At 57.7% G+C, this 23,657-nt stretch overlaps 1 protein-coding gene across 24 annotated transcripts in view; it reads right to left on the reverse strand.

The window, feature by feature from the left end:
• The window catches only part of NCOR2 (nuclear receptor corepressor 2), a 234,396-nt gene that overhangs the window by 88,749 nt on the left and 121,990 nt on the right, over window positions 1–23,657 (reverse strand). For 23 of the 24 annotated variants that reach the window (XM_066979209.1, XM_066979208.1, XM_066979204.1 and 20 more), the window contains 3 exons: window positions 17,084–17,140; window positions 12,798–12,850; window positions 2,128–2,194 (listed from right to left, as the gene is read on the reverse strand). In XM_066979209.1, coding sequence (XP_066835310.1) covers window positions 2,128–2,194; window positions 12,798–12,850; window positions 17,084–17,140 — 177 coding nt within the window. Of the gene's footprint in view, window positions 1–2,127; window positions 2,195–12,797; window positions 12,851–17,083; window positions 17,141–17,485; window positions 17,576–23,657 lie in introns of those variants that run through there. The other variant, XM_066979215.1, reaches the window with a different exon arrangement.

Genomic DNA, 23,657 nt, shown 5'->3' on the forward strand with positions numbered 1-23,657 from the left:
GTTTTCGCAGCTCGAGCACCAGGAGAGGCTCCCGGTCAGGCGCTTCGGGAGCAGGAGCATCTAGTCCTTCTCCGAGCATCCTCCGAGCAGCCCCGAGCCAGCGTGTCCGCTCCTGAAGAAACGCCTGCGCCGGCTTCTGGCCTCGGTGCTCCCTCTCCTCCCCTTCCCGGCTCATCCTCCCCGCCAGCCTCTCCATCACACGAGCGGTGGCGAGCCAAATCGGACCTGACACGCTGATCTAAAAGCGGGTGAGTAGTAACGCTGCCGTAGCAGCTGAAGGCAGCCTGCAGGCTGCGCCAAGCCCAAGCCCTCCTGCAGCCCACGCTCTCGCGGCTCGGGGAGCGGAGCAGCTCCTCGGTGGGGAGGAGAAGAGCGAGGGTGGCAGGAGGAGCTGCTCCAGTCCTACACTAGCCGCACCGTTTGGCTTCCCTGCTTGACGGAGATAAACCTTTTGCGTCCAGAAGGGCTCCCTTTACCCTGCTCTCTCTGCAGCGTCACCTCTTTGATAGCAATTCAAAGCCTTTTGCTGTGCCGACCCTGGTGGAGCAGGAGGAATCCCCGCGGGCTCTTCCGGGGGGGCTCTCGTGGCCGAACCCAGGGGTGTGCTCAGCCCCTGCTCCAGCTGGCCCCAGGCGGTGGCAAGGCACCAGCAAGGGCAAGAGCCAGCAAGGAAGGCTGGCACGTCGATGGGCTTTGCTAAAAATAGGGCCTGCTACAGAACAGGCAGAAAAATAGCTAAGCACACCCATTCTGCAAACAGAATCAGCAAATGTGTTCGCTCTGCAAATTCAGCAACCTTCTGTTGCCTGTTTTGTAGAATAGGCAAAACGCTTCCCTAAACTGAAAAATCCCCTTTCAAGGACACTGAATAAACCGGCTGGCAGAAATTCACCTATTTTGCATGACAGGCGACTTTACTGCGGGCCGTATTTCAGGAACCGTGCTCCTGCAGCCTAATTAAACCTTTTCCCCCAGCTCCTTGATATTCACGACAGACTCAGTCTGGCTTTAGCGCAGTAACTGGTCGGTTCCCCCAGCAAACGGCTCCCGTTCGGTTCCCTCCTGGTTCCAGTAAGGCCGCAGCAAGCTCTGCCATCTCTGCCCTGAGGAAGGGGACGCCGATCCGCCTCCCACTGCTGCGGAAGCCATCAGCTGTGGCAGGAGAGCTCCCCCGAGCAGTGCCGGAGAAACCAGCACCAAAGAAATTGCTCAGACCTGCAACATTTGCAACTGCAGACCCTGACGCTGGCACCTGAGTCCGACCCAGCACAGACACACACCAGGAACGGGTGTTGGCACCTTGCAGGTGAAACCCGAAGCCCTCTGTGGTGAGCTGAATCACCCTCCGCGCTCGTAAACAGCGAGATACCGCAAAATCCACCTCGCGCTTCCCGCTCGGGGTCGTTGGTTGCTTCTGGCATTTCCCCTCCTCTGCGCAGCACGGCCAGCCAGCTGCTTTCGGCTTCCAGCTCCCGCTGGCTACTACAGCAGGCCACTGGCAGCGCCGAAAGCAGCAATTCGACAAATCCCGCTTGAACTTTCTCCTCTAATTGCCAGGGCCCCGGAACCGCGCTCTGAAGTCTCCTACCAACACCCACCTTCCCCCTGACGCAGCCGGAACCCCCCTCCTGGAAGGATGCTGGAAGCGACCTTGCAGGCAAGGCTGTCCCGAAATGACCTGGCCGGGGCCTGGTTTTGTTCTGAACCACACGTCCCTAAAACACCGCTCGGTGACCAGCTGCAAAGAGGCAGCTCGGCCTCCAGATCGTTTATCAGAAGCGGAGTCAGCTTCTTTCACGGATCTCTCGGGGTTCAATCACTCACAAAACAGCCATTTACCCTAGGAGAGGTCTCTCCGAGATCGGTGTGCTCCCCCATGACAGAGCCAACCCCGTGTGCGTGCTCCGCACGGGGGGCTCGCGGAGGGGGGTGCTGCACGCAGCAGGGCCGGGGACCTCACCTTTGCATCCGAGTTGCTGTTAGCATCAGAGATGCCACGGCGAGGAAAAAGACAATGCAGCGGGCAAAGCGCTCAGCAGGTCCCTGCTGGGAAAATCCCTTTTCTTTCTGACATAATGAATTACGCTGCTTTATACTCATAAAATAGGGTACGCGGGAATCACTTACCCACTGCTTGCGAGCATGATTTCTCCTCTTAAAGTACAAAATTAACTTTTTCCGCATTGCCTGGTTTCTGTAAGAGGAAAAAAAAAGATGAGATCTGGTTAACGAGTGGGCTAAAATTCGACGCCTTGCACTCCCAGCTCACGCAGGAGGTCACAAAGCCGCTTCCACCTTCGCTTGGAGCCGAACCAACGTCAGAGCAGCGAGCGCGGCTGTCTGGGGACCTCGCGCCAGCCTTATGGAAAGATCAACAAACTCTCGAACACGAGGAACACCGACCACATCTGCTGGTGAAACCAGGACCAAGGTTGAGAGCTAGGCTCATAAAACCCCAATTCTGCTACCAGTTACTGTGCGCTCAGCACAGAACCAAGTCCCACCAGCACCCGGTGGCCATCGCACGCCGCCCAGGGCAGAGGCAGGAAGGCTGGGACGTGCGGGCGATGCCTTCTCCCTGCCTCGACCTCAGGACAACACCTCTTCCCTCCTGCTTCCTCCTGTGCACGAGCTTACAAAGGCTAACGGGGCACCGGCGAAGCGATGCCACCTGCAGGGGCCGCCTTGGGGCTCCCCGGCCCCCGGAGGTGGCAGCGAGGGAGCTGTCAGCACGCACACACCGGGGTTATTCACCCCGGGCACCGACGTGCCGACAGGGAGGCCGGATTGCGGCAGTGCTCGCAGCGCATATCTCCTGACCTCTTGCTTTCTTGGAGCCGTGCCTAAGAAAGCTGCAAACAAACCAGCCAGGAAAGTCCGGCCACTTGCAGAAGTGTGACCTCAAGAGAGAAACCAGCCACTACGACCACAACCGAGCCGGCGTCTGCCCAGGCACCTCCTCGGTTTCTTCTTTCTGCTTTTTCAAGTAAGCACGAAACGATCTTGCAGAAGAGAAAACACCCACCAAAGCTGCGAGGTGCTGGAAAAGCTGCAGGAGCTCCGAGAGCCTGCACGAAGCCGAGGGCTGAACTTCTCAGTTGTTCCTGTTCCAGTCACAGCAATAAAGTCTCTAGGTTAAAGGTAGGGACCGGGGACAAAGGAGTTTCCTGAAGTCTTTCCTCCTGATTAGGGGCATTGCTGCGGCGCGTAATTACTGACCAGGAGCTTAGCAGCATCACGCAGGCACGTTCTGCGGGATTTAGCACAATGAAGACACACCCTCCCCGATCCCTCGGGTCCCTCCCGTCCACATCCCCTGGCCGGGAACAAAAACCCACCTTCCTTCCCCCCTACATCCCTAAAACGTAGCCTCAACGACCTGTTGAGCAAGGGCTTGGATAGCAAACCTCATCCTTCCATTCCGTTTCAGAAATCAAAGGGGCATTGATCATCAGGGGGGGAAAAAGCTAATAAATCCTCACACGGGGCACGTTCTGCCTCTGCTCTTTTTTGACGGTACGCTTACAAAGGACCCGCTGTTGTTCCAGGCTGCACTGCAAAGATCAGAGGCCACCTCATTAGGCATATTAACAAATATCACTGCCAAAGGCTTCTTCTCCCTGCTGCATCGCACAATGCCACCGTCTTTTGTCTCTGTCTGTGTGGCACCATCCTCCGAGGAGCCGCAGAGCGGCTTGGCAGGCGAGGGGCTGAGCTAGACCTCGCTGCTCAGCTCTGGGCGAACGGCGATCACTCACCCTAAACAGTTAGGGAAACTGAGGCACGGAGCTGCAGCTCCTTCTGGCTGCCCGTGCAGGAGGAGCGCCATGGGAAGCCGTGCCCAGGACTGCTGCAGGGCATCCAGCCCCGGCAAGGTCAGCCCAGCAGCACCCGTTTGCCAGCTCCCTGCCTGCCCTGCACACCGGGAGCTCCTCTGTGCACCCGCAGCCTCTCCTCCCCCGGCTCCTCACGTGCTCCTGCGTCCCGCTGCGCCCGGCGAGCTTTCTCCTCCAGCTCCGGTGCTGCGCGGTGCCGCGGCGGGCAGGCGTCCCTTCTGCAGGGACCCGGCTGATGGGTTTCGTTCCAAGGCTTTAGTTCTGCGGGAACAAGCTCCGACAGGAGACCGTGCCCAAAAGACACATTCCCATTGTTTGCTTGTTTATTGCAACTCTGATGGAAACTCTGCTGGAGCGATGCTAACGGCGGCAACTTCGGCACAGCCCTGGGCTGCCTCCTGAGATGCGCCTCGCTCCTGGGCTCCTGTCAACTTTGGCTTACTAAAACAGCCCGAAGCGTGAAAAAACTGGTAACCAAAAGGCAAACTAAACGGTGCCTGGCTTGTGGTCCTCTTTTACATGTTTTTGTGTCTGTTAAAGCAATCCCACCCTTTTTGAAGCCCTTGTTGCTCAGCACAGAGTCCAGCATCGCTCCCCGCGGTGCGCAGCCCCATGCTGCACATCCTGCCCGCGCACAACAGAACAAACCCACCCAGCTGCAAACTGCTCGCACCTTTCCTCCGCGCCCCACCAGCGCAAGCAAAGCAGCCACGAAGCAACGCTGAAGCTCGAGTCACTAACTCACTCTGCTATGGCTATCAAACCAGATGAGCTGAAGGACCCCGGGCTGAGATGGGTGCACGTCAGCTGACATGGGCTCAGCTGGAATCCCAGCGATGGGTCGCTGGGGAAGGATTTGGCCCTGGAAGGGCCAGCACAGCCAAATCAATTCCTGCCCTTCGCGTGCCAGCCCAGGGGACACCCGGGAGCGGTGTGGGACTTTGACACCGCTGCTGGATCCACCACAAGAGTCAGCAGCAGCCAGGAGAGTAAGGGAAGAAAATCAGGAGCTCTTACACAGCCGATGCAGTGCCTCGAGTTTTGCATCATGGCTGACCTTGAAAGTGCTAATACAGGCAAAGATTTAATGCCTCTGCAGCTGTAAAAATGGGGAATGCCTTGAACGCCAGTGGATGTTTACCCTTGCCAAGGCTGAAACAACCAAGGAGCGAGAGGATTAAAAACAACAACCACCCCCTGCTAAGTACCCAAAATGTTTTTGCCACTTTATCTCTTTTTTTCTTTTTTTTTTTTTTTGCATAAGGTCATCCTCTCAAAGGTTAATAAAATCTCGGTAAATATAAATAGGCTTCACAGTTTATCTTGCTACATGTACTGCTGTTACTTAGAAACCATTTGCAGAGAGGTTAATTCAGGCCACATGTCTCCGAAGCACACGCTGTGCTCCCTGGGCGAATCGAACAGGGAAAGAAAATTCCTGCGGCACAGCCAGGGAAGGTAAAGGCTGTCTGCTGGTAGCCCCGCACAGACACAACCAGCGCGGAGCAGCCTGTCGGAAAGGTCGTTCTTGCAACGTGCCAACCTTCCTTCATCATCCTCAGCGGATGCCTGAATCCTTCCAAATCCCCGGCCTGAGGCTTGCCAGTGAAGAAAAGCATCGCATCTGGAGACCTGGCTGGCTGGGAGAAACCACACAGCCCACAGGCAGAGAGAAGGGAGGCTCCTTAGATAAAGCAACAGTGACTCTTGTGGGCAGTTTCAAGTACTGCTGTGCTGCACAAGACACCCACGTCACACACGCCGGGCAGGCTGAAGCGCTCGGTCCCTGTCCCGTTGTCCAGCTGCTGCGGCAGAAGGAGCCAGGCTGGGGCGGACGCAGCCCGCTGGCAAGCTGGGTTTTGGGGTAGCCGGGTGGCACGTCCACATCTCCGTACGCGACAGCCCTCGATGCGGCTCCCTTCTGTGACCTTGTCTCACCGCTGCTGGAGCACGTCGGTGTTTCCGCTCTCCCCGCTAGCCCGGAGCTGCTGCTGCTGCTCTCTGACTGCTCTCCCAGCTCCCCGAGGATTTTGGTCCCCGCCGCTGGCGAGCTCAACCAGCAATAAATCCCCTGCTGTCCCTGCTGGGAAGAGCCCAGCCTGCCGTGGAAGTGGTGGGTGATTTGGGATTTTTCACACTGTTGCCCGTCTGTTTGCATGCCCAGGGTGGCAGCAGCTCTCGAGGCAAAGCGCCCGGTTCAGGGGCTGGATGTCAGCTGGACAAGCCCAGCAAGAACCCTGGTCCCAGCAGTCCCCAGCGCCTCCCCTCGAGCAGCAGGGACAGAAGGAACCAGAGGCTCAACCAGTTAAACCAAACCGGGAGCGTGCTGCTTGAGCGTCACCCGCCACCGGTGCAGGAAGCGAGATTCGGGTATCTGTAATTTGGGGCGTGCCTCAAGGACGGCACGTCCTTGCATAACTCATCCTCATCCCACGGCCCCACTGACCTTGCTGGTGGGTCCCGCGCCTCAGCATGGTTCTCAGAGCCGATCTCCAGCCCACCGAGCGCCCAACAAAAGCCCATCTCCCCCTCTGAGCAAAGCCGGGAGCCCCGTGGAAGCCGCCGCTTCCACCCCAACGGCCTTGGCGCAAGGTTGCTTTTGTTTTTTGGCTTTCACAATGGGGCCAGTCAAGGAGAGAAACTGTAACTCTGACTTCTGAGTCACTTGGCCCGGGTCCTCATGAATTACTTGGCTGCGATCCTTCTGGGGGTTGCAGTCCCGTAAGGATGCGCGCAGCCGCAGGCGTGTCGGTGCCGGCGTAGGTGCGCGCGGGCGCTGCCGAGGCGCCGGGGGGAGATTCCCGAGGACACAAAGGGCCCATGTACTGCGGCACACCTGCCCGGGAGACCTTGGGCCAGCAGGAGAGGAGATGAAAGGAAGTTTGCTATTTGATCAGAACTAATCACGGGTATTTAATTACACGGGGACGTCTTTCATCAGACGGCCAGTGCAAACAAAGTCGGGATCGAGCCTGCAAAGAGCGACGGGAAGGAGGCCGCCAGCAGCTGGCAAACCCATTGTACGGCGAGATTTATTGTGCAGGGCCGGAAACGGAGAAGCCTCCTGGCAACTCGACCCAAACAAAGCACTGCCAGCGAGACTGGAGATCTTAAATCACGGGACCCGCAGAGCACAGCGAGAACGCGCCAAGGTTAACCCAGCCAAGGGAGCAGCGCGGGCGCACAAAGGGATGTTGAGATGTCCGTGTCCCTGGGGGCAACGCTGGCAGCAGGGTGCCAAGCCCTGCCGAGAGGGCAGGGAGCAGGGCGTCCTTTCCACGGGTGGCTGCACCCAGTCGTTCCCTTGCTCTGAAACGGCTGGGGCACGGCGATGCAGTGTCACCTGTTAGCCCACAGGCACATCACGTTCCTGGAAAACAAACCGTTCGGAGCTTTCTTGCAACACTCAGGAGCTCTTTCTGGGGAAGAAAAGTGAAGCAGAGCTTCAGTTAATTCGCCTTGGAGCATTTTGATGGACTAAACCAAGAGCACCCTCATGCTGCTGAGAAGACAGTGACGGAGGTACGCAGCCGGTCACGCAGCCAGCAAGCTGCAGCTGTGCCTAGAAACTAGTCCAGAGAAAGAAGCCATCCGGAGGTCTGCCAGCTTCCTAAATCACGTCCTGCAGGTCCACAATGCATTCGGCTTTGGAGGCCCGAAGTCATCACCATAATTCATCCATTAACAGTGTGAACTAGTTGGTGCTGGTAATTCACCTGGCAGCTCAGAGGGCAACGAGACCGCTGCGCTCCGAGGAGGGGGCGCCTTGGTGGCACCACCTGGCAGGTCCCTGTGGTGCCACCCCCTCGGGAAGATGCTCCCAGCGGGGTGCCCAAACGCCTCCCTTGGACAGCAGGTACAGCCACGGCCACGGCTTTTAACATCGTTTTGGAAATTCATGTCCATCCTCTTTAGCACCTAAGAGCTTAGGACCAACAGGAGAGAAACCCAAGTGAGTGCAGAAGCACTTCTGGACATCAGCTGGACACGTGTCCGATGCCTTTGCCTCTCCCTGAAGCCCAAGCACTTCAGGACAGTCCATGCAAGAGAAACACGGACCGGCAAGAGAAACAAGCAGAAGGTTGTAGTGTGGCTCCATCATTTAGAAATTCATCACAAGGTAATACTTCTGCCCTAGTACATGCAAATAGAGAATAAAAGAGATGAGAAACCTTGAATGGGATGAGCAGGGAGCTGCTAGGTGAATTTCTAATGAGGAAAATGTCTACAAGCTCTAATAAAAAGAGCTGAAAGAGAATGCATTAGTAATTGCAGGGTTTGGAAGAGCATTTGTGTTACATGTCAGGCTTTTACTATGAATTTAGAGGCAATCCACTGCTACTAAAACCCCTAAACAGCCAGTAATGAAAAGATGACTTAAATTTGCCAAAGTGACAAGTGATTTGGAAAGCTGTAGTTAGCAGCAGATTTTCAGAAGAAAGCTATTCTGCTTTGGGGAAAAAGGGGGAGAGGCAGTTCAAACAGAAAAAGGCATTCAGAAGCCCCTAAACCTCTCCGAACATCCAGATGAAAGATTTCAGTTCTGCAAATTTCCCCCCAAGAAAAGCCATCAGCTGCAGACAGCAACACAAACGGGCGTACTAACAGTACACACAGCTGGGCTGCCGCTGGATCTAGACATGCAAGGGAATCAGAATCACACAAAGCTCTTGATCAGTTTTGTGCGAAATGTAAACTCAGACACCTCTGCAAGCATCTCGTGGGAACGCTGCCTGGTTTCAGCCCAGTATTTCTGAATTGCAGCACAACAGCAAGGAGCAGCTCTTGAGGAGAAGGCTTAAAGCAACCTCTGTAAACAGCACCTTGCATGTGCTTACCCCGGGCTTTTCAGTTTTCCTCTCGTGTGCTTGTTCCGGGCTCAGAAGCTCGCGTTTTGCTTTCAAACACAAATCCCAGACTGCGATTTCAACATGACTGCTTCGAGAAGGGGGAGGAGAGTCCTACCGGGCTGCTCTTCACGGCTGACCGAGTAGGAATCCACTGCAGCGGAGGCGAAGGCCCCCTCGGAGAATCTCTCTCCAGGAGGACGGCAGGTAATTGATCCCGCTCGTGTGCACGCCTCGCCTTTGCTCGGACACTTTGCAGAACGAAGGTTAATGCCTTCGGTGCCAAGAGTCTGGAGAACACACAGCATCCCTACCAAAGCCGGGTAGGAAGAGCAGCTCTCACCCCTGTACATCCACCAGCTGCCAAAACACCAACACCAAGAGACACAGAACAGATGCGGGTGGTGCTGAGCCGGAGCACAATTCGGCCTCCTCTCCGCTTGTTGCTGTATTTCAGCGAGGTCTAAAAAAAAAAAAATCACGAGAAGTCCCTGCAGTCCCCCGACCGGCTGCAGAATCGATCAAGTGGCCTCCAGCTGGCACCCTGCAAAGCTGGGAAATTCATAATGTGAACGAGCGTGGGCCAAGCTAGCTATGCGAACAAGCTCACGCCACCCCTGTCGGTATCAGAGCACTTTACTGCTACCTTTGCTTGACGAGAGAGCGGCCAAGCGCTTCCCTCCAGGGAAGCAGGTATTACAGGCACGAAGGACCCCGTCCTGCCCCAGGTAGGTCAGCTCCTTGGCACAAACCCCTCGGCTCTGCCTTCGGTCCCGCAGCAGCTGTAGCATGCAAAATTAACCACGCTTGCTGGAAGCCTGCACTCGCAGGTGAAGCGCAGGGACCCACGCAGGCGGGTAGCAGAGCACAGCGAGGCAGTCAAACAGGACTTAAAAGCTTCTGAAACGGCAAACACTGGAATGAACTGGGGCATGAAATTAATTTTAACTGCACTGAATAGGAGACAGGCCATAAAACTCCGCGGAAAGAAGAGACCAGGAACATTTGAGGAAGAGCAGAAAACCTTCCCGTAACTCCCCAGTCAGCCCGATGAGCAGCAGTGACTCATCCCCGCTGAAGAGCAAAGCAAACAAGCAGGAGGGATTAAACCAGTGTTGCAAGGCGCAAAGTATCGCTGCGGAGAAATCGAGGAATTCTGGCTTTGTGATATTCAAATGCCTTCCCACTGACGCTTGCAAACATTCAACTGAGAAAAAAAAAAATCACCCTAGGAAAAGTTGGGGGGGGAAAAAAAAAGGCATCTGTGAGTAGAAGCAGCCTGATCGTCCTTGTGTGGCCAGGTAGGAGGCTCCTAACCCACCTCCCATGGGATCGGTTTGTATTTAGGGCAACGGAGTCAGCATACAGTGAGATCTTGTGGACAGAATCGCAATCTGGATTAATTCCCAGCAACGTGCCAGAAGACTTTTTCATCATGGCTAAACCTGCTTACGGTGAAGTTGCTGCGAAGAACCTGCACCCCATTCCACCCCAGCAAAGCGCAGCCCACAGTGCCCTGGCAGCTCTCCCGCTGGTGCTGTAGGGCGCTGGGCTGGTACCTCCAAGCCCCCGGCGGGCTCCCTTCACCTCCTGTGGGAGCAGCCACCCCCAGGCCAGGGAGCAGAAGCTGCTCATCCAGAGCAGAAATGCACATGAGGAGGCTGTGGGTGGGATTTGGACACCCAAGCAGGATTTGGCCAAGATGCACAAGTTTAAAACCTCTTCATCCTGGGCACGCGACCGTGAAGTATTTGCTCGCAAGAACTGCTGAGACCTCGATTTTGTACCTGGCCCTCAGGCACCCAAATATCCTCTACCGTGCAGCAAGGACACAAGAGATGGGAGGGCAGGACACGCCGATCTCCCCACACTTCTCCGCAGGTAGCACAATAAAATCCAAACCCCAGGACCTGAGACAGGCTCACGGTCAAAAGCAGCAAACATCTGGAGCCCAGATAGCTCAAGGGCCTTTCCCTGACCTAGATCTGTAAATGCACCCGGCTGGCATCAATAACCAGCTGAAGACAGCTAATTGCAAGGTTTCTGGAAGGAGGAGATGGTGGCTTTTCATTAAAATGTGTGGTTTCCTTCCCATGCTTTTGCAGCATTAATCACCGAGAACATTAACCCCAAGGCTGCCTGCTTCAACCTCACCTTGGTTTTCAACCTCGCCTTGGTTTATCACCGCTACGGCCACGAGGGAGGGGAGCTGGGACGACCTTCCTCCACGCCAAGGTCTGGAGAGGGGAACCTGCTTGGGAAGCTGCTCCGACAGCACTTCGTGTCCCATCACCAGTTTCACTCCTGCCCCGCACAGTCACCGTCCCCTCCTGTTTGTGCCCGTCCTCCAGGCAGCAACAAAGGACAGGAAATCATTTAAATCACAGGAAAACGTAATTCCGAAACCACAAATATTGGCAAGGGAACGGTGAGTGGGTGAAGTAGCTGGATCTGCTTTTAACTCACTCTTCTGTGGACAAAACTAGGCAGCAGCCTGAAATCACCACCCCCAGTGCCCAGCTGGTGATGGAGAGCTTCAAGAGGAGGGGAGGTCGGGGGACCCTGGAAGGTGGTGGCATCCACACACCTCAAGTGCATGGGGTGGGTCACAACCTGCAGTGACAAGGGCACATCCTTGGGCCAGCACCAACGCTGCACAAAATGGTTTATCAGCTGTCAGCTCCCTGAACCAAGAGCACTACGTGCTTCTGAAAGCAGGGGGCTGCGGGCTCACGGTGAGCACAGACCCTGCGCCAGGCATCGTCCCTTCTCCCAAGAGTATAATCAGCACTACCTCGTAATTCACGGCTTGAGTCAGTAAGCCAGAGGGGGTGGCTCTGGTTCCCTTTGCTTCTTCACACCTCCGCAGCTAGAAGAGCGCACCTGAGCGCGGCGTGCTGGGTGCCGGTGCGCAGGGCACACGTCTGCCCGCTGCACGGCCTCCGAGCACGAGCACCAAAATCCCGGGGAGCCCCTGCCCAAGGCTCCTGGCGACGTCTGCCGAGCTCCAACAACCAGGTAAGCGCAGTACCGAGGCCACGTTTGCCGCCTCCTCCTCCCCACAGCGCTTGGGGACGGCAGCACTTCAACACCGCCAGCGCCTGACGCGCTCCCCTGAGCCCCGGCAGCAGAGCCCAACAGCAGGAGCCCGTTAACTCTTTCCCTGTAATTCCCCCGGCACCAATTAACATACTGCTGAAAAGCAAAAGATTATTAACTTTTGTTAATAGATTATTAAAGATGATTATCAGCAGCTGACCGAGCCTGTACCGAAATAGACTTGCTGCAGGCAGCGCCGAGCAGCCCGCTCGCAGCAATCATCGGTTCATTCACGCCAGATAAAAGTTTCAGATCTGGTTTGACTATTCAAATTTCCAACAATAATCGCAATTATCACTATTCTCATTATCTGTTATATTTCTTCTGTGTTCAGGAAATCGTTGTGGTTATTAAATGCAAGTTGATGATTAAATCATGTATTGAGGTGATAAGTCACAAATTACATGATTGCTAAGTCTCAGTAAGTATCTCTGAAATAACCAGTTGTTATTAGACATTCAAGAGGTGCTTCAGGAAAATCTAATTGTAATTGCAACTTCTCATTTCACTTCATCTTCCCCGCATGCAAACACACACACGCGCGCACGCTGGCAGCCGATTTCGTACTTCGGCATGCGTGAAACGAGCCGAAAAAAGCACCACGCGTCTCGTTTCCTTCCCAAACGCCCCTGGGCACCGGCGTCACCCACACGGCAGAGCCGCCCCCGAGCTGCAGCACTGCGGGGCCGTGCCCCCCAGCGGGTCCCGGTGCCCCCCAGCGGGTCCCGGTGCCCCCCAGCCCCCCGCAGCCAGGGTGACAGCCCTCCAGGAAAGCCCTTAGAGAGGAGCCAGGACCTGCTCCCACCACCCCCAGGAAAATCAATCGGCACCTTCAGCATCTGTCTCAGCTCTGGCTCCCAGCTGCTGGGCTCCCAGAGATGCTTCGGGCACCCCGAGCAGCGAGGCAGCAGCTCTGGGAAGGTACAGACGGGGTCTGGGAGCAAGCTAGCATCCCCCCGCCGCAGCCTAACGCACAACCTGACATTTAGAAGAGCCTTTATTGCCCCGTACTTACATTTTAATGTTTTCATGGTATTGCCTGGTGTCTGAAGGCTGGTTGTATAACGGCTGAAATAAAGAAGAAAAATGAAGGCATAAATGGTACAGCCTGACATTTAGAAACTTCAACCTGGCCGAAGCGCCGCTGCCTCCCGTCCCCCCCCCCAGCCTCACCAGCCTGGGCACGAAGGGAGAGCACCCCCGGCACCACCCGGCCCCGGCCCTGTCCCCGTGCCCCCGTCCCCTGCTGGAGGGAGCTGGCTGCCGGCGGCGCCGAGGCCCCCGCGCATCCCGGCGCAGCCCGTGGGAGGGCAGGCAGCGCTCGAGCTGCAAGCGCTTTGCTACGTAATCCCCACAAACACGGCGCGGTGCCTGGCTGTTACGCGCCCGGTGCAAACGCGGCGCGCCTTGGAACATACGCCACGGGGGAGGCGAGGGGAAAGGGGGGCCCGGGGAGCGGGCAGAGGCAGCCTGTGCGCCGCGCGTTGTTATGTCTACGCGGCAGCAGCCTGCCTGAGCTCGCCGCAGAGCCGGGACAAGTCTTTGCCCCCGGGGTTTCCAGCAGCGCAAGGGGTGCGTTGGCCGCTGGGCACGTCCCCGCAGCCCCCCCGGCACCCACGTGTACAGTGGTGCTCCTGCACCAGCCTGCACGTGATTTGCACAGAGAAGTGAGAGGTGGAGGGAGAGCTACCCCCTGCAGCCCATCGCTGCTGCGTCTTGGCACCGGCAGGTCGCCAGCTTCTTTTTCCGGCTGCCCCTCGGACGCGCCCCTCTTTGCTGGGAAGGCACGAGTGATGCCTCGGGTGCAGGCAGAGGTGGGGAGGGCAACCAGCGTGTCCCTGAAGGCACAGTGGGGCTGCTGGCAGCATTCGGGCATCTGGCACTCCACAAGCGAGCTGCACGGCTGCCAGAACAACCCACCCACCCGGCCAGCGAGGAGACACGGCGCTGGCGATGCCCTCGGCGAGGGGACAAGCCCCAGAAGGAGGCGTATTCCCTGGGGGTATTTATCAGGAATGCTCTCAGATCTGCTGGTCCAGCCCCAGGCTCAGGGCTGGGCACTTCTCACTTGGAAAGCTCAGAGGGACACGGACACCCGCCTTATCACGCAGCTCACGAGAGGCAGCTCCCACCATGGGGAGGAGAAATCAAGCCGTGGCTCTGGAGCACCACGTCTGGGCTGCCCTGACCAGCCACTGCTTCTTGGGAGGGCTGCAGGAACTGGAAACCCTGGTAAATGAAGTGCCTTCCTCCCCTCCACGCTGACAAACAAAGCCAATAAGCTGGCACGTGACGAGGCGCAAATATCCTCCACTGAGCGAAGGGGAGGCACGAGCGTTTTGGTTTCTGTCTGGGTTAGCAGACTCGTGTGCACATGGGACATCACGGGTGCCCTGATGCTGCTCAGCTCACCGGAGGCTGCTGGTCACCTCCACTGCTCCTTACCTGGGACACGAGCAGCCACCCACACCCTCAGTTAGCGACCCCGGGTGTTAACGGGCAGCCCCTGCACGCAGCACTTGCCCAGAAACGCTGGAGCGTTCAGAAATAGGGGACCGGGACCCAAACCCGAGTTCCACACGACAAGACCATCTCGAGGAGATTCCCGTCTGCCCAGCACTGAAACCCAGCCCGTGCAGCCAAGCGAGCCCAGGAGACAAGTTGTACCTACCCCGTAACTAAATACTACAGAAACTTCATTCTCAGCAGGACAAGGACCGAGAGACACCATCTCTCCTTCCTCAGAGCTGTCCGCAACCTGCCCAGAACTACAGCTTTCTAAATGAGTAAGCAAAAGCAAACCTGACAGGCTGGCTGGCGCGGGGACACGCTCACAACAGGCACAGCACTGCAGCACGGGAAGCGACGCGTACCGCGATCCTCTGGGGGAGGACACTTAAGGAAAACAAAATTGCCACGCAAGCCATTACTGGGAAATCCTTGGATTTACTGAAAACTCTTTAAAAATAAAACAGAATGGAAGCCCTCGATTGCTTTCTGGTCACCGCAGCATTCGGAGTGCAAATCTCAATGAAATTTCTCCCTAGGGGAAACACGGGGTCATTTTAAAATGGTCCCAGCTACACCGCAGGGATAACACGAGCACAGTCCCGGCTTGCTAAGCTGCCTCCTCCCCACCCTTCCGACGTGGGGGCAGTGCCAGCATCCCCGCACCTGAACTGCCTTTCCCCACGTGCCAAGGACACAGCACCTAACCCTGCGGGTGCGAGCCCTGGGGATGCTCACGTTCACCAGCCGCTAGAAAACGGCAGCCTCGGGGGCCTCGGCTGCTCCGTCACCGCAGCACGTACATCCCTGGGGGGCCCCGTGCTGCCAGGTGCCCCCGGCCCCAGTGCGGGGGGGGGTGATTTCACAGCCAGGGAGCCCAGCCCTGGCACGGGGCACGGGGCACGACCGCTGGGCTCCCCAGCGCATCCTGCATCGGCTGGGGCTGATGTGGGGGCCCTGGGAGGAGGTGTCAGGGCACCGAAAAGCCCAACAGACAGGTCGGAAAGGCACCAGTAAGGGGCAAAGGGATTGGGGTACAAATCTGCATGTTTAAAACCCGAGGAGCACAGAAACGAGGATCCTCCGAAGAGAATCAGACATGAACCAAACCTCTTAAGGTAAAAAATGCAGGGCTGGTTCTTGTAGGTTCGAAGCAACGAGCAGCTGGGAAGAGGAAACCAACACGAGCTGCTTCCTTAAGGTGTTCAGCTCCCAAGGACACAAATTTCAGCGCAGATCTCACAAGCCCAAAAGCTGTTTAAAAGACTCAAGTCAGGAGCTAAGAGTTTCCTACCAGAGCTGGGCCAGTACCCAGCAGCTTCCAGCTCAAGGGGAAATCCGTGACACGGCCCCAAACCCCTGGGTAAGTCCCTACTTGTTCTATATGGATCGCTCTCAAAATCCCTTCTTCCATCCGATGCTGGAGCAGCTTCCCTTCCAGCTCAGGAGCGCACCTTGCTGTTCATCTCGTCCCTCAGCAGCACCCAGAGGCCGCTGGCAGGTCCGGGGTGCTCTGTGCCCGACCCAGCTCGGGGGCTGGGCAGTGGGAAGGGTCTCTCCCTGGGCAGGCAGACGAAGACAGCCTGTGCGAGGCACACAGAGCACAACGAGGGGCTGGCAGTGTTTGCTCCGCAGAGGTTTCCCCTCCCCTTCGAGGAACAGGGCAGAGAGGCAGGGAAAGGTTTGCTCTGGGCTCTGGCCCAGCTCCCAAACTCCCCCAAAGACACAGGCTGGCGCTGGAGCGTCAGCGCCCGAGGGAAAAGCATCAGCAAATCCAAAAAGGGGGGAGAAAAAAAAAAAAAAAAGGTGCGTGGGGGAAGGAAAGGAAGCGCACCATCTTTTGGATGAGGAAGCACCAGTCCCAGGCACCGCCAACCCTCAGCAAAAGGCCAAAGGGTTTGACCCCGGTGACTCAGAGGAAAAATAACGCGCCCTGCCTCCCCAGCAAGGAAGCGGGCTCCGACACGCAGCAGCAACCACTAATTCCCTTGTGACCTCTCCCTTCCGCACTTGGGGAAGACAGTGATTAGCCCCACCTCCGCACAGCAAGTCCAAATTACAGCCGATGAGCACAGCCAGGGCCGCACACCCACCGTGGCAGGACAGGCTCCCTCTGCTGCGCCCCGTGGCTGGTGCAGCGTGAGGGATGCTGCCGGACCCGGGTCCGGCCCGCTCTGATCCTTCCGGCTGCTTCGCTCCGCAGCATCGCTGCAGATGCATCTTTTTTTCCAGCACCTTTCTCGTCCTCAGCCCCTCGGGGGCTGTTCCCAGACGCCCCTCCAGCAATCGGCTGCTTGACTTCCACCGAGATTCTGCTGGATGATGGAGCAGCCCCAAAACGACAATTTATTAAACGTGTTTTTCTCGGTTTCCCCGTGCACGAGACAGAAATAGGACGCACGCAGGTCCCGATACCTGCAGGCAGCTGTGGCTGCGGCTGGCGTGTGCTTACAGAGCCCTTTCCCCGGCACCCTCCTGCACCTGCCCTGGGTGCCAGCGCCCCATCGTGGGGCTGCGCGGTGCCAGAGCCCCCCCCACATCGCCCTGCCCCGCTGCGGCGTGCGATGGAGGAGCCAAAGGGTTAATGCTCTCCGAAGAGGGCTCTGTGTGTGTGTTTCAATACTCATCTCAGCCACTTCGCTTCCTGCCTTGGTGCCGCGCCAGCGAGACGTCCTGGCCAGCAGCACACTTCCTTCTTACGGCTTAGGCGCGCACCGCTGGGGCGCTCGCCTCCCGGGGACCTCTCCGAGGCTGGCCCCGCTCCAACCCCCCGCGGCCAGAGGTGACACTCACCAGCTCCACTTGGGGACCCAGTCCCTCCAGGATCCGGTGGGCGGCTTCTGCCTTCTTCTGCAGGGAGGGAAAGCAAAGAGGGGAGGAGGGAGGGAGGGAGAGAGAGGGGGAGAAGAGAAGTTATTTCTGCTGCTGCTTACAGCCGCAGCCCTCTGCTCCAGTGCCCCACCTGTGCCAAAACCCCTTCCCCAACAAATCCCACCCCTGCCTGGAAGCAGGAGGGGGACCTGCAGGCAACGGGCAGCGGCAGCTCGAGTTACCCCAAGTCCAACACGCCGCCGGGCGCTTCCGAGCCCTTCCCAGCACCCCAAGAAGCCCCCCCCAAAACCCCCAAACCCCGTCCTCGCCCGGCCGCAGCCCCGGGCTCCTCCAGCTTTGGAGCTGCTGAAGCGTGCGCATTACCTCGGCGCGGTCGCAGTGCGAGGAGGAGGGCGGGCGAGCCCACATGCACACAGAGATGCCCTTTCTAGGATTCATCGCTCCGCGAGCATGTGATCATTATATTCGAGCTGCCCTTGGCTCCTCGTCTTGCTCTCTCTTCCCTCCCCTCCCCGCAGCCGGGGAGCCCTTCGCTGCCCCCTCCCTCCGCAGCCCAACCACCCCGCGCGTATCAGAGAAACCCCGAACACGTGGCGGGGCTGCGGGGTGGTTACTAATTAAACAGGCCTGAAAAGAGACGTGGGCTCGCTGCGGCAGGAGCCTAAATAAAAGATGACATTTTCAGTAAACAGCACTTCCTCGCAAAGCCAGGCTTTTCAGTTACTGCTACTAACAGTCCGATAAATCCAGATCGCTTTACGCCGCCGACGAGCCGTGGGGCTGACCCAACAGAGCCGAGTATCTGGCAGCGAGGGGGACAAGGAGATGGATTTTCAGAGGCGTTTGTTCAGTGACATGGGTTATTTTACACATGGGACAGGGGGAGAGAAAGCCCACGGCTGCCGAAAAGAGGGCTGCAGCAGCAGCACGGACAGAGCTGAGCTTCCCAGGATTTAACCACGGGGAGGGAAGAGGGAAGAAGAGAAAACCAACCCCCTTTTCTGATGCAGGTTCCAAGCTTTAACCCAGTGAGCACTGAAGCTCTGTAGGATCGGGAGCTGAACCCCCACGTTTGAGTGCTGGGACTTCAGCTCGCCGGAGAGGCTGGGCACGGCTCCTAGGCTGGGCAGGGGACGGGCTCTCAGCACCCGGGGCTGACTCACGCTGCTGCCTGGCACACGAGCATCAAGCACCCGTCTCCCTTCGCCCCCACGCCGGCTCCCAGCGGGACGCGCCCTCCAGGCTCGCAGGACGCCCCACGTCTCCCCAACCCCGCGCCTCGGCGGGTGCCCCGAGAGCCACCAGCTTCACCTCGCCGCTCAGCGTGACCGCCCCGAAGCGCGGATGCGGACAGTACGCGTGCAAGCTCCTGGCCGGGGCTTTGCACACCCACGCACGGGCTGAGCTGCAGGCGTGCGCTTTCGCAGCCCCGGCCCCGAGCCCTGAGTCACCACCGTGCCCGCAGCCACGCTGCAGCTCCCCGGCACAACCCAGGCCAGGTGGCTGACGAGGAAAAGCCCCCAGCCCCTCCATTCGCTGCGCTCTCGGGAGGATGTGAGGCTTTGCGCGATTCAGAAGTGACCCCGAGGATGCTACAAGAGCCGTAACCACGAGCTGGGACGGCAGAGCCCGTGCAAAATTAAGCCTGAACCCTGCGCTCCCCACCGCCGCTGCTGCTCGCAGTGCCTTCACCCCTCCCACGGGCTCCCGGGGCAGAGCACAGCCGCCTGCAGCAGATTTCGGGCTCGAGAGCAGGACACGAGAGCAGGACACCTGCCCGGGACGCAATTTGCAGCTGGGCACCGCAGAGGCGCAGCTCGAAGCCGGGCTGCAGCCCCCCAGCGGCCTCAGCCTGCATAACCCGCGTGGCGCCGCACGCCCGGTGCCCGCCTGCCTGCGGCTGCAGCCCCGACACCTGCCTCTCCTCCTGCCCTCTGAGCGCATTTCAGCCACGAAATCAGGCAGACCTGCGTACGAGCCTCGAGACTAACTCATGGCTGAGTGACTCCTACCAGCAAGCTGTCACATTTGTCCTCACACAAGGAAATAAAGGGAAATCAAAAATACCTACACTGCCAACCCCAGCCCATGCGGGGCTCCCCGGGAGAGGCTGGTGAGCGTTGCGTGTTTCCACCGCCGTGCACCGGGCTCCACTAACGGGAAGGAGCCACGTCTGCCCTGGGACCCGCCTGCTTGAAATATTCATCGTGCTACGGAGAACTCATAGCCAGAGCTTCATACTTCAGTCTCTGAGAGCAATAAAACCTGCAGATCTCACAGACCATCCGCACAGTGCCATTAGGAAGTCTTAAACAATTAAAACCAGGGCTAAGATTTGGGGCAGGGAAGGAAGGGGGGCATTAAAACTGGTACAGAACCACATCTGCTTCCAAGAGGGGGGTTTGGGCAAGCAACCTCCTGCACCCCAGCAATTCCCGGCGAGTGGGAAGTGTCCTCTGAGCAGAGTTTTTTCCAGTACGTACCCAGGACAAAAACCAGTGCCCTGATTAATTGCAGGCAGGTTAATTAACTGCGGGTTGGGGACTGCAGGCACAGCCAGAGGCAGCCTCTCCCAGCAGCACCGGTGAAGGATGCACGCGGATGCCCCAGCCACGAGTGGGTGCTGCTGGAGGCCTGTGCGTGCGCCGCGATCAGCGCGGAGGAAAAGCTGAACGTATTCAGCTGCCGCGTTTAGACAACTTAATGAGACAGCCCGGAGGCAAATCACCACCGGCAGAACATGTGGCGAATCAGGAAGAATGACATGATTTGTCTTGCATTAACTGCCTGTAATGCACACGTCTCCAGAACCAAAGATCAGGAGGGAAAGCGATTCTGAGCACGTCATATCTTCGTACGCACACAAAGAAATGCCTCTATCATGAAAGCCGCCCAATTAACACTTGACACGCACCGTAATTGCTGCTGCTCCTTGCTGCATTTATCAGATGGCAATGGAGCTGTCTGGAAGGCCAGGCAGAGCCACGCAGGAGCTGGTGGCAGAGCCAGGAGCGACGGGTGGCACCTACAGACGGGGCCCACCGCGCCACGCCTCGTGCCGGAGGACAGACGGCTGCTGGCAAACCTGCTCCCGCGTGGCCCAGCTACCTGGAGCCCACTCGGGGAATTTAGGCAAACCTCAAATCTGCAGGCCCCAGCTCCTTCTGCACCCACAGGATCCCTGCAGGAGACCGGGGCCAGCCCTGCCGAATCCTTTCCTTTCCATGGGCACAGCCACCGAGGACTCGATTCTACTACCGATTTCACGAGGAAGATGTTTCCTGGCTGACCCTCCAGGAGGAAACCGGAGAGTTCATCCCCACCTGCTGAACAACCCCCGCCAGCAACCCGTCCGCGCCTGCGATCCCTGTTATGTGTCAGGAGGGGACGATCAGGAAGCAAATCCAGCCATCACTTCCAGCGAGACGCCCGAAGATCCCCGCTGCTTTATAGTCCCCCCGCTGCTCCGCAGCGAGCAGCTGATGACCCGTTTTCTGGATGTGGTGCGGGTCCTGAAATATTGCCACAGCGCGGAGGCGTTCGCAGCAGAACCGGAGCCCCGAGGCTGAGTTGTGCTCCCGTTCACACCGGTTGCTTCGCTCAGGGTTTCACACCGGCACGGGCACGAGCGAACCGGGGGCGCATCCCTCCAGGGTGCGGGCACCATTCGTGCTGATGGATGGAGCTTCCCATCACATACACGTTTTCTGAGGGATGGAGGGTCTCAAGAAGTGTGACCGAGCCACAAATGTCAACCAGTGCCACCGCAAGTCCCACGGACAAAAAAAGGGGGACCCGCAGGTGTGGCAAGGAGCAGCACCTGCCCCCAAAACCTCCCTCCGCAGCTCCTCCTGCGGGCAGGGATGGGCAGGCGGTGCTCTCACCCTGCGGGGACTGGGCTCACGCCTGGAAATAACGGGATCTTCACCCACAACAAAAACCGCCCTGCATACTACAAAAACCTCTGCTCTCCCCTAAAAAGCATTTGGCTTCAAAGCAAACTCCAGCCCCTTTTTTTTTGATGGAACTGAAACGAGGGGTGGGGGGGGGAAGGGGGCGGGAGGGCAGCTTCCCGGCCACGTGAGCTCCGGCGGGGACGACGAGCTGACCCCACGAGGCAGCGCCGCACCCGAAGCCAAGCGGCTGGGCTTTCACGTGGGCTCCCTCTCAAAGCGAAGTTTAAAAAGGGAAGATAAGGAAACACAGGGTTATTTTGAGAAAGCGGATCTGAAATTAGGAGGCGGCATTTTCTTGGAATCGCTCCAGCCATCATTCCAAGCCGCTCCGCGCTGCTGCCGCTGAACTGTGCTCCCGGGGTTATTTATAGCAGCCCGTAGGCAGCAGGCTGTTGGCCGTGCTGGGGAACGCGAGCATTTCCATTTGGGACCTGTCCCGTCCCGCACGGAGATAAGCAAACCTTAAAGAGGCAGCAGTGCGGAGGGGCTGGGCAAAAGGAAAATTTGTGCTCTGCCCTGCTGGGACCAGACCGTCACCTTGCAGCGCTGGTTTCACGCGGAAACACCTTCATTCCTAGGACCAAGGGCACCCATCTTTCCCCCTGCAGTCCCGGCCCCCTTCCTCCCAGAGGAAAACCACCCCAGAGCTCGCTGCCCTGCCAGAGGCAGGGGGTGAGCCTGCAGGACTCCCCCTTGCACCCCTCCTGCCGCAGCAGCGGTGGCAGACCCACCGCCGGGGACTCCCCGCTGCGACGCACGTAAGGGAGGTGACAAATGACTCATCAGAAAGAGCAAGAAACCCGAGGAAAGGCGGCTGTGTGCTCACACCCGTCTCCGTGCATCCTGTGCGCAGCGTGACAGGCCGGTGGCTCTCCTGTCCCGTCCCCCCCGTGGCTGGGCACTGCCAGCCGGTTTCTGCGCTCGGCGCTCTCCTGCTCTGCCCACAGCGAGGGCAAATCCTGCTCCGGGGCTGGGCTGAGTTCCCACGTGCTCACACACAAACACGGCACCACGCTCCGTCATCCGAAGGGCGATGGCATGCAAAGACGGAAAGCGGCACGCTGACGTGGTGGGCGCAGCCTGGCAAAAGTGCACAGAGGGCTTCTGGAAATCAGGCTCGGCGCTGGGGCTGCCATGGGAAAAGCTTGGTGACCCCATCCGAGGGGCAGGCACCGTGCTAGAGGGTTTATGCTCCTCTCTCCTGACATATTTGAGTTCTTTGCGCTTCTTGTCTTTAAATCCAGGACCTGAAGATGCACGACACACGGTACCTGGGCTGGACTGGTCTCAGACAAAGCCTACAGCGCAGTGCACCACCACGACCTTCGGATCTGAAGCAGATTATTAGAAATAGACACCAGAACAATTAAAAAAAAAAGGCTACTTTCTTTAAAATCCGAAGAAAAGTGAAATGATTCTGAATCACTCCAGGCTAAGCCTTTGAGTGTTATTTTTTTGGAAATCTTGCTGTTATGCAGCGGTGTTAATAGCTCCTGACCTCTGACCTTTCCGATTTTCCCCTGGATTAACGTGCACCGCTGAGCCGAGGTGAGGCAAGCCCAGAGTGAAAGTCATCATGAACAAAAGCAAAACGAATGAGGCCCTTCCAGCAGCCGAACACAAAATGCCCCCATCCTGGCTGCCACATCAACCAGAACTTGGAAAAAAAAACACAAAAAACCCTGCAGATTTAATGTTCAGATGGCGTTTCACTGATAAGGTTTTATTTACTGCACCAGCTCCGTGCTGACGACGCGGGCCTGATTCTTCCCTTTCTAATGTAAATCAGGAGTTCATAGAAAATCAGTTACACAGACATAAAATCACCATGGGATCTGAGTCACGCTCTGTGCCTTTGAGTAGTTAAAGGCTAGATTATACTTTGCAATGCTAAAAGTGTTCATTTATTTATTCTCGTATTTATGGATGGGGCATTAATGCTTCATGAACGCACGGATGAGGGTGAGCGGGTAGCCAGGAATACGCTCAGCGCAGACACAACAGCAGCAGGGGGTGGAAAAAGTTCAAAACAACCCTTTGAATTCCAATTTTACAGCATAATGCTGAATTTATAGATAGATAGCTGTGCCCTTTTGAAGGAACAAGCACTGAGACAGAAAACGAATTAAAATTTAATCTTATTGATTTCCACCAACTCAATCCCCAGGGCGAGACAGACGGTGCTGCCTGCTTCCCCTGCCTGCGCTGCATCAAACCGGGTTTTTCGGAGAGCTGACAGCAGAGCGGGGAAGGGCTTGAGCGGCCGGGAGCCGCCGGCACCCGCAGCACGCGGGGGTCTCACCGCAGCCCTCGTCACGCTGCTGCGGGTCGCAGCGCTCGGTGTCCCCGCTCTGGCACTGCGGCGGCGCGGAGGGCCAAGTCACGCTGCGTCCCGATGCGACCTCGCCGATCAGAAAGGGAACTCGGTGGTTTAGAGGAAAGCTGGCGTGCACTTGTTTGCAGGGACGGAGGCTGCCTTTTCTCTGGCAGCCTGCGAGCAGAAGCCTGCCTGGCCTCGATGCACAGGGCTTTGCCCACCAGCGCTGCCCCACGCACGGTCTGCAGGAACCCGCGGTGGC

This window comes from Anser cygnoides, chromosome 17, assembly GCF_040182565.1.
Source record: "Anser cygnoides isolate HZ-2024a breed goose chromosome 17, Taihu_goose_T2T_genome, whole genome shotgun sequence".
NCBI classification, from domain to species: domain Eukaryota; kingdom Metazoa; phylum Chordata; class Aves; order Anseriformes; family Anatidae; genus Anser; species Anser cygnoides.